The following is a 10,852-nucleotide window of genomic DNA, read 5'->3' as shown; positions in this document are numbered from 1 at the left end:
ATAATTCATCACACTAAAAGTATTTATAAGTATATAGGTTAAAAAGGATATACACAAGTTTTCCTTAACATACAATAATGAACACTCCAAAGAAGTAAAAAGATCTTAAAATTCAAAAAAATAAGACAAGACAGATACATACGCAATCAGGGGCGTCACTTGAGGGAGGTATGGGGGGGGGGGGGGGGGTGGTTCACCCACGAAAGTAGGACCTTTTCGCAGGGCAAAACGGATTTTTGCAGGGAAAATGTTTTCTACCAACGAATCTGTTTTGTTGTTTTTTTATGTAACTGTAACAAGAAAGTATGTTCTGCTTGTAATTTGTCTACTCCAAAAGTAAAATGATGTGACACGAAGTAGAAATTGCCAGCGTGATCTTGAGCTGGATGGATTAGATAAAATTGATTTTGATTTCCTTTCAAGTGTTACACCCATTTCTATGGTTACAACCTTGGTTGATATTTGTCTTATTTAAAAACCATATACTAGAAAGACAAGCACCGCTTGCCAGAAAACTGAGACACTGTAAACGGTGCTTTTTGGGTCAAAATTTGATGGAATAGTTTTGCATAATTTGGTCTAAACTTTCTTGACTGTAACCAGAAGCGTGATTTGAGAAAGGAGTCGACTATATACGGTTTTTATATCTATTTTTTGTGGATGATGTACGGTGTATTGTATATATTCCTGTAGATTTTCAAGCTTGTGTTTGCCAGATGAAGATTGTGTCATCTATAAATCTTTTCCAAAATATTCGACTACACCCCCATCGGGGCATTGCTCGAGATATGTTGTCATGAATATGACGGCATAATTTAGGGCAAAGGGTTGCGGTTCCTTAAGGGGGGTTAATAAATTTACCATTTCACTCTTCTTTATTAGAGCCAGAAAATTGAAGTTCAGGCTGGTTGTTCTTAATTTTTTCGAAAATCTGAGGCTGAATTGTTCTTAATTTGTTCTTAAATTTATAGGGTACAGTAAATCCCCGCATATAAGAACCTACAGAAATAAGAACCTAGAGGCCGTTTTTCCTAAATTATGCACCTTGTAATTAAGAACCTGTTTCAGTGTGATAAAATATAATAGGTTCTTTTCCCAAGGGCAAAAAATAGAGTTTTCAATGGTCCTTTTTTACTCCCAGATTTTTAAAGATGAGGTAAAATCATAATCGGCATAAAAAAATTTCAGTTGTGCATTTTCAGCATTTTATACACTTTAACGAAAGAGAACTTCAAAATCACTTTGACTTTTTAACATAATTATAGATAGCAAAATCCAAAATGTTGAAATATGAAAAAAGCATTAGAATTCATAATTTTCAATTCCTGAGGACGTATGAGATCATCTCCAGATCCATCCACTGTCATAAGGCAGCCAGTGCGCTCAAATGTCTTCCTGTAAATATCTTTGTAATGTTATATTAATAACGTTGCCAAAAGGAAAAAACAGGGTTGAATGCATCTCTTGATAATGAATCCTAAAATTTGAAATTAGAGATCCTTCGAATAAGAACCTTCAAACCCTGAAATTAATCCAAGTACCTTTCCAAAAAGAACCTCCTTCAGCCTGAACCTCAAAAAAGTAGGTTCTTATATGCGGGGATTTACTGTATGAGCAGCGCGATTGCTAGCTTTTCGCTCTAGGGAGGTGTCCAGGCCTCATTTGCCAACATTGCCACCCCTGGATCAGAGAACACCAGCTGTTTGCCACCCGGAGAATTTGTCTCCAATTTTTTTAATGCGCTTTTTCGTTGTTTTCATTGGATTGTCAATTTGGGTCAAGATCTCTTTGGCAAAAGGAAAATTGTTTGCTGGGAGGACCCTGATACCTCTATACAAATATGCAGCGTCAAGATTTTCTGTTCTGCAGAAAATATTTAAGGAGCTTGGTGTTTTTTCTCCAAGAAGTGTGCAAATCTTCTCTTGAATGCTTAAAGATGTAAAGTGGCCAGAAAGCGAGCTCAGCTAGCCGATACTTGTTTTTTATTAATTTCTAAAAGTTGCATTTGCTGCTGGCTTCACATCAACACATAGAAACTTTGAAAAGTGCTAGTTTTCTGCATAAACAAGGATAGATCCCTCTCAGTGAAGTTCTTAGCGGACAAAGAGGGAGAAAATTTTTGCATGTCTTGCGTTTGAAAAATATAATTTTGATGGAAGACATAGCTTTTACAATTTTTCTGACTGAATAGAAAATTAAGAGGAAGAAAGTTGTTTAATTTCTGAAGACATTTTACAACTTTTTTGTTTCTTTGTTTCCACTAACTCTCCGCCCACTAACTCAACCGTCTAAGAACGGTAACAAAGAACTCAAGCATTGCTAACCTTTGTAAAAAACAACATCTTCAATGCATTGCGCATATAACAAGTCTAGACAACGACTCACTTCAAAAACAACTACTCTTCGCAGTGGATCGTAGAAAACATGCACGTTACCGATAGCTAAAGTTTGGAAAAGAATTAAACATCGCTAAAGATAAAATACAAAAAACAATGCAAAATAAAACTGAGTTCATGTCTTTACTTAATAGAATGTATCAGTAGAGACACTTTAAGGGGACAAATGTACGTAAATATAAACACTCCTAATTTCAGTGGCAGGAATAGCAGAAGTAGCAGGATGTAGTCGCAAAATTTTGACAAGGGGGGCTCTATGAATTTCTAAGTTGTTTATATCATAAAATCATTGCAATTTGAACTTGACGTGGGTTGGTGTTTTTCCATCATTGGTTGAACAACCAAGGCACATTGACTGAGCTGACCTGAGCTGAGATAAGGACATTGGTACCATGGAGGGGGGGGGACTTCATTGCAAGTGAAGGGGAAAAAATTCTATATTGCTCGGGGTTTTAATCAAAGCCGCCACCATGGTTGGCGGCGAGTATAATTTTGAGATATGACATTCAAAGGATGGCCAGAAAATGTATCTTGAATATTTACAACAATTGATAGGGAAGATCTTAGGCAGTATTTGTAAGCTTTCTTTTTAATAATCATGACCAATTAGTTGGATTTTGAATTGACAGATTTTCTCTCGTGCTTAAAAAACAATTCAGATTTTATCACCCAAAGAACTGTGCTACTTACAATGTCATGCAAAACTGTTATCAGGGGACTTAGAAAGAATTCATAGTTTCCAGATAAAATACACTTAGAAATAAGAACAACATTAGAAATAACCGAGCCTGGAACTATCCAAAAAATAAGAACATTAGATATCGGCAAAAAATTGAATTGTTCTTAAAAGAGAAATATTAAAAGTAGGCGAGACAGAGTCAAATTATAGCAACCAGTTGTTGATTCAGAAAATTATCCCAATTTCTAAATGCAATGACAAAAAATCAACTATCTATACAAAGCTGCAACTAAAAATAATCAGTAAGAAATCATTCAAGAATTCCCTATCTATGTCAAACTTTATGTTCGTTTTCATGCACTAAAGCTTGTAATGCGATCTATCAAATATAATATTTGTAATCCAAACCCAAAGCATTCTTCGCAGCTTTATTTCCGTTACACGATTCTTGGCCATATCCAAGCACGAGCGATGTGGGGGAGGGCGGACTAAAATTTTAACAAAGGAGGTTGCTCCCCCCTGAGCCCCTCACGACTACATCCCTGATTAAAGGTTTAGCTGACCTTATTTCCATAATGGTCCCCTTAGAAAATCTACGTCAAAAGGTAGACTTAAGTCTTCAATGGAAGATATGTGCCTCCTATACAGCTAGGTTTTCTGCCATCAAAAGCTCTGAATATTGACACAATGCTGACGAAATTCTCAATACAAGTGCATATTGAATGGCCTTATCATTATCGATCATTATCGAAAGCCTTGACACTGTGCACCGTCCCACATTGATGAAACACCTTGAATATACCTTCAACAAAGGTGAGCTGTATTATATGATGTACCTACTAATCAATGATGTAACTCGGAATGTAAGAATTGGAAGCAAAACAGGAGAAGATATAAACACTGCTATTCGCATATGTCAAGGTGCCCCTTTGTCGGTACTCCTGTTTAATTTGTACTTGGCTATTGCTTTGAAACCAATTCCAAATTATATTGCATCACAAGACTACAGAAAAAACTTTGGTCTGCTTTGGACTGGTTGATAGATCGAGGCATACACAAAGTTGAAATCGACCGTAACTATGGTGATGACGATAGGATGCAGCAAAAATTAATAAAATCGAACGAATCATTCCCTCAATGTTAAGTAAATGAAGAAGGTCTTTATACAAACCACAGAAAAACTGAGAAGTTTCACACCAGCAAAGAAAGTGATGAAAAACGAAAAAGTGTATCAAGTGGAATCTTTGCTCAGATACCGAAAATGACACAATTCTTAGAAAAGGTCTTGCTTATAATAGTTACAAGACGATAGATGCAATATTCAACAGCAAATACATCAGTGAAAAGATCAAGATAAGAATTTTCAAAGAATATGTAGAGACTGTCTGTCTATACAACACTGAGATCTGGACACTCACAAAAACCATCTACACCTTTCAGAGAAAACTTTTGAGGAAAGTCATAAATATCCACTGCCCAAGAAAAATCTCAAATGAAGGACTCTTATCAACACATCAACACAAAACCTTGGAGCATTGCAATCCTGAAAAGAAGATTATTCTGGTTTGCTCTTCTCACGAGGCTAACATCTGAAACACCCCCGAGAAAAGCTGTGATCCAATTTGCAAAACCTGTGAAGAAGCTAACAGAAAGTTATCACAGCAAAAAAACATTTGAAAGAAAAGACAAATTTCCAACTCAAGTTTGGAAAATAGATTAAAAATTTTAGCTAGGATGGTGATCATGATGATAACGGAGATGATTGCCCTCTAAATCTTTAAACTCCGTGGTTGGAGAATCATCAAAAGTGAGAAGAGAAAAGGAATATTTTCAAGATACAAAAGCAAATCAAATAATTGTTTATTTCAGCGTGTTTCATCTATTGAGGCAAAAATAAGCGTATCATGACAGATCCTCGTTCTGAATGTGGAAACAAGTCAGTTTCTTATAAGACGTCGTTGGTCTCTTAAAAGTTGTTATCGTCTTCCAAAAAAGAAGTTTCTGGTATCAAAGTCCGACATTGACCAAAGGAGATTTGTCTATTTCTAAACTTTTCTGATGGAAATAGACAAAACAATTATCTACAAGACTCTATGATATTTCTTTAGAAGTCATACATTAAAGGACGTTGCTTGCCCCCTCCACGTCTCATGGAAGTGGGCAGTAGGGGCAGCTGCTCCAGCAGCCCCCTAGGTAGACGCCCCTGTTCATAATGATCAAAATTTAATAACTAAGAGAAACAAGAACGAAGTACTTTATGTGCTTTGAAGCAAGAATTTAAAAGTACCCTGGCTTCTAGAGCAGATCCACATAAATTCGAAAGCGGAAATAGAAGAGAGAGATGGAGAAGTGGAGGAGCATCTAGCAGGGAATGGAACAAATTGTTCTGGGCTATCGCAAATTCTCTTTATAGCTCCCGGGGGGGGGGGGCTTGTCGTTCTTCAGCACTTTAAAGAGAGCTTATAAGAGAGGGGGGCTAAATTGAGAGATGGGCTTCATAAATGTTTTGTAAATAAAAAGCCATTGATAGTGATAAAGTTTTTTGCTATTTGCGAAATAAAAAACATCAAAGCAGCCTTCTATATCAATAATATTGTCATCGTCATCGTCAATAATTATTAATTCTAGAGACATAGTGTGAATTTTGATTTGATGCGAAGAATTGAACGACCAATAAATGAAATGAAAATCTCTGCTTTTTTTCAAGTTTACTTATTTCAGCATCAGTGAAAATTAGGGGGGGGCTAAATTGAGAGGGGGCTAATTAAATTTTTCCTTCTGAAAAGGAGGGCTAATAAGAGAGAGGGGCTTAATTGAGATAGGGGGCTAAAAAGAGAATTTACGGTATTTACGAGATCGCGATTCACGGTCAGTGGCAGTCGCTGGATTTTGGTTGCATTGCAATTATGAAAGATTCTAAATTTGAGTTTTTCCAAAATAAATTTCTTTATCTATTAGTAACCCAAACCACCTTAATATCATTTTTATAGTCCGAGGGCACTTAGCTAGGGAAGTATTTCGGGACGTGCGGAAGGTCCTTTGGCATCCTGACCCTGCTCCATAAAAGGATTGCACAAGGTATACCCTGTCCAAAAAATGTATGCCAAAAGTACGGCACAATAATGCCAAGATATATAAGGTCTCGTGATTTTTAACAGTAGCAAATGTCACTGAAACATCTTCATTCTAAAAATATTCTGAGAACAGCGTAAGCTGTCTCACATATTTCTTGTCTAATAAATTTTAATGCCCTATCCCATAATTTCTATCGGAAGAGGTTACTCTGTTCTGAAGCACATCCCGTCATATGAAGCATCAGAGTGCCCCCCCCCCCCCTCAACCAGTACCCGAAATAATCACTGCGCATGCTCGCTGAACTTATTTAAAAAAGTTCGTGGCCGTGGTATCGTCTAGGAGAATGGGTGAGAGTGAGTCGGGAGGGAGGAACACATGTCGAATAGCACTGGAGAAATGGAGGACGAAATGTCTGAGCGAAAAAAAAGACGACACAGCGGTGGTGATGATCGAAGAGGATATTACGAAGAAAAGAGAGGTAAGGTAACACATGGATAAGCTATTTTGCGAATGACTGCGTTTGTCACTTAAATTTACACCGCCTTGTTAAATTTACACCGCCTTATTCCGCTTTCTTTCTTGCGTCCTAAATCTTCAATCGTTTACTCCTAAAGGCTTTACAACCAATCTGGAGCATTAGAAAGATAATAAGAAAAATTAACTCAAAAGTAAGATTTACACCGTTTTCACCTAGCACTCCAATTTGTTGATTTCCACAAAATGTTGCATTTGATTGCGTCCACTTGACGGGCGCCTGTCAATGGAATATCTTTTGAAAGTTGTAGAACAAGAATTTGGACATAGCAGTCCTCTGGACATAGCAAATTCAGAAAGAAAACAGAAGTTGCTTGATATCATGTTGACAGTTTAGTATGCGTTTCTCGGTAGTCAGCTTGAAAGAACGGGTTGGGTAGACATCTGAAAATTTTTGGGCCTTCCATATGAAGCAAAAAGTTTGCATCAAAGTTATAGGGGAAAGTCGTGCTAAGCTGTTTGAATAAAACTAACATATTTAATTGATATTGTGTCAATCTATTATTAAATAATAGGACATATTAAAGAATATTAAGTAGATTTTGGAATAATGTGAAAATTGGCGATGAGTGTTTTTATATTTATCAGAATTTGTTAAAAAATAATCTTGGATAAATTTATAAAAATTCAAAGTGGCAGTAATTTGATTCATGTTAGTTGACTTTCCAGCTGTGTTGCGGTAGTTTTCCTTCTCCCAAAATTTTTGAAGTATGCCACAGAGGTATGCTATTTTTTATCGCAATTTTAAATATGATTTGTTGAAGAGCAGGGCCCTGTTTTTTAGCAACAAATGACTTTATATAATTTGCTGTTTTAAAAAAGGGCCTGTTTTGCCATGCATCGACAGAAGACCAATGGGTCATTCCATAAAAATCAATGGTAAAAAACCTCATATTCATAGATATCAGTAAAATTCTGTCTACAAAGCAGTAGAATCATTTTTTAACAAAACTCATCAACCCTTTAAAATAGCGATCACCCACATTCGTAGTAAGTAAAGGACAAATTTAATAATTGGCAATTTTAGCGATTGGAGAGATGCTTAAAGGTGCATGGCACCTGAAATTTTAAATGCTATTAACTCTGAGATAGAAGAAGATTATTGGATGAATTTTTGTTGGTTTTTATTGATGAAGGCTTTTTATTGGCATTGATTTTAGAACATATTAAAAAATGAAGGACAGATTTTGAAAAAATTCAACCTATAAACCAAGAGTATAGATGGCATTTACGTGGTTCTATGATATCTAAACAATATAAAAAAAGTTAAAGCCAAGAATTATCTCAACTATGTTTTAAGCTACAGGGCAGTGAAGTTTAGTAATAATTCATATTTGAAGTTTGATGTATATATTCTTTTGGTTATATCCAAGTTTAAATTTGGAGGTGAATTTAAGCTAGAATTTCTTCAAAGGACATATTTTAGAATATTTTAAAGTAGTTGTTTTGGTGGCTTGGTTGTAATTTACTATAATATACTCTATTTAGGAATGGAAAGCATTTTATGCCTTGGAGAAACAAAATTCCTTCGGTTATATACTTTATATATTTGAAAAATGTTTTCTTCTGGGCACTTAACAGCCAACTCACCAATACCATATATTTGAATCTCTTTCTGTCCAAATAAGATTGCTTATACAAACTAGTTTTCAATAGAAGTGTCTTTTCAACTCTATATGGTATCTTAAAACCTTCCTTCCGTTATTTTTGTGTGCCTTTTCCTTCTGCTACTTTATTGAGCAACTGTCTTTATTATCTTTTAATATTCGTAGCTGTTTTAGAATTATTCATTCCTCAATTTACAAAGATGTTGTCATACATTATAAGGGTAGTCATTTCCCAAAAACTATGGTATGCCACAATGATTTCAGTGCTCTGTACCATGTGGCCCTGGCCTTTTAAAGTTTATGTGCATGATTTTCTACAGTTATTTCAAAATGCATTTATATTCCAAAAATTTTGACAGGAAAGACAAGATTACTTAATCTTCATGTTTCAAAACAGAAATTTTGCCAGTGATTTAAAAAGAGGGAGCCTGTAGCATCTTTCATAAACAGTCTAACAGTAGCTATGCTGCAGCATTGAGATAGAATTTACAATATCCCATAAAGATTTTATTCTAGGAAATCTATCCCTCCTTCCATTACCAAATAAATAACCTGTATCCAATTCAAGTGCCATTGACCATTTTGCTTCAAAATTTGCACACTGGTATATTTGTACCTTATGTACATTATCAAAAGGTTTTGTTGTTATTCCTTGCTTTACAGCATTTTTATGGCATTTAACATCAATCAAATTCCTTCCGTTACCTTATTTAGCATGTTGAAATATCCTTCTTAACCTTTTTGTTAAATTCTGTTGATATCTGAAAAAATGATCTCAAAAGTGACTTCAAGGTGTGTTGATTTGACGTGGAATGACCCCAATGGAAAGATTTATATGACATATATATTTATATGTTTATTTTCGGAATAAAAAAATATATATATTCTGTTACAGAGATGTATCCGTTGCTGAAGATCTTAGTTCCAAATTATGCTGCTGGTGCAATTATTGGCAAAGGAGGGCAAAACATTTTGCAGCTTCAGTCTACTTATGGAGCAAGGATAAAATTGTCACAGAATAATGAGCACTACCCTGGTACACAGGAGAGAATTGGTATCATAACCGGTGATGTTGACAAAGTAATCGATTTGCACAAGTATGTGATGGATAAGATTAGAAATGAAGCAAGCCATGCACATGGGTCAGCCATTGATGACAGAAGTAGACAGAAGGAAGCCAAAATAATTGTACCAAATAGTACTGCAGGCCTTATTATTGGAAGAGGAGGAAGTATGATCCGAAGTTTAATGGAACAATCTGGAGCAAAAATCATCTTGTCTAATAAAGATCAAGAGCAGGTTCACGGGGAGAGAGTTGTGACTGTGACAGGTTCACCTGAAGAGAATGAAGAAGCATGTCGACTCATCATTGATAAGGTTGCTACAGATCCTAGCAATATGATGAACAGAACATTGTCTTACTCTAGTAACCACTATGCACGATCAGATGGGCATGTAGGTGGGCATTTTGGTGGTGGCCATGGCAATATTGATAGTGGTTTATCTGCCATGACTTCAGTGCTTGGAAACCTAGCAGGAAACCGGAACCAGCAACAAAATTTGCTTGCAATGGTTGGAGCCTCTGCTCTGGGTGGGCCAACAGGCATGAGTAGAGGTGGCAATGTTTTAGGACTTGGAGCTAACCCTCTAGCAATGCAGATTTTAGCTCAAGGTGGTAATTCTGCTAACCTGCCCTACATCAAGACAAAAGTGAATGTTGAAATGCACATTCCTGATTCACTGGTTGGTGCTATTCTTGGAAAAGGTGGGAAGACAATTGTAGAGCTGATAAATTACAGTGGAGCAAAAATTCAGTTTTCAGGAAAAGGAGAATTTGTACAGGGTACCAATGATAGGATCCTTACCATTGAAGGGGATTTTTCATCCACCCAGGTTGCTCATTTTCTTATTTGCCAAAAAATCTTACAATCTGAAGCTGAAAACAAATGACACCATTGTCAACCTAATGATGCTAAAGGTCATTGTCACACTCTAGACCATTGTCATCAAACATTCAATTAACACCATAGTGCATAGACACTTATCGTCTTGTAGTTTGTTGAGCACTGTCATACCTAGTAATTGTTATCATGCAAATACACAACAGCTTGTTTTTGTCTTGTCATTCCAGTCAATACACTTCAACTTGATTCCATCCACAGAATATTTATTCATAAATGTTCATCTATTGAAGGTCAATATAGTCTTCACAAGAAACATTCTCGTCAACTTAACAATAGAACACTGCAATAAAGCTATTCATTTTCCAGAAGATTAAGAACTGTCATTTTCCATGTTTTTTAAAACCAGACAAAGCTACATTTGGTACAAACCTCACAATAATCAATGATTCAACTTTCATATCTTGTTATCAACCTGCTTTTTACACACTAGTTGATGTCAGTTTTTAATCATTTTCAGCCAACATCTGTTTGGAATTTGTTGTTAAAATGTACTTTGCCAAATATGTTGTCAAATCCTGGGTATCATATCGATATAGGTTCAGTTTAAAAAAATTAAGATGAAACTGGGAAGGCAGTAATTTCTATAAAGATCAGGCA

The 10,852-nt window shown here is 35.8% G+C and overlaps 1 protein-coding gene across 2 annotated transcripts; it reads left to right on the top strand.

Annotated features, from left to right (window-relative positions):
- The first annotated feature begins 6,478 nt into the window (after nucleotides 1-6,478).
- LOC135693463 (RNA-binding protein Nova-1) lies at nucleotides 6,479-10,395 on the top strand. 2 transcript variants are annotated; one of them, XM_065211962.2, is made up of 2 exons: nucleotides 6,479-6,628; nucleotides 9,187-10,395. In XM_065211962.2, exons 1-2 carry the CDS (start codon nucleotides 6,526-6,528, stop codon nucleotides 10,239-10,241), a joined length of 1,158 nt encoding a protein of 385 aa, XP_065068034.2. In that variant the 5' UTR covers nucleotides 6,479-6,525; the 3' UTR covers nucleotides 10,242-10,395. The 2 variants fall into 2 exon arrangements, with proteins under 2 accessions (XP_065068034.2, XP_065068040.2); XM_065211968.2 differs by having other exon boundaries at nucleotides 6,498-6,633.
- Nucleotides 10,396-10,852: the final 457 nt, after the last annotated feature.

This window comes from Rhopilema esculentum, chromosome 10, assembly GCF_057945365.1.
Source record: "Rhopilema esculentum isolate cy_ngs chromosome 10, ASM5794536v1, whole genome shotgun sequence".
Lineage (NCBI taxonomy): Eukaryota > Metazoa > Cnidaria > Scyphozoa > Rhizostomeae > Rhizostomatidae > Rhopilema > Rhopilema esculentum.
This window is presented reverse-complemented; position numbering and strand designations above follow the sequence as displayed.

Excerpts from the sequence above, each read along its gene's own strand:
- LOC135693463 (XM_065211962.2), top strand. The coding sequence starts at position 6,526 with ATGTCGAATAGCACTGGAGAAATGGAGGACGAAATGTCTGAGCGAAAA. Across the intron at positions 6,629-9,186 it reads ATATTACGAAGAAAAGAGAG|AGATGTATCCGTTGCTGAAG; the intron begins GTAAGGTAACAC and ends ATTCTGTTACAG.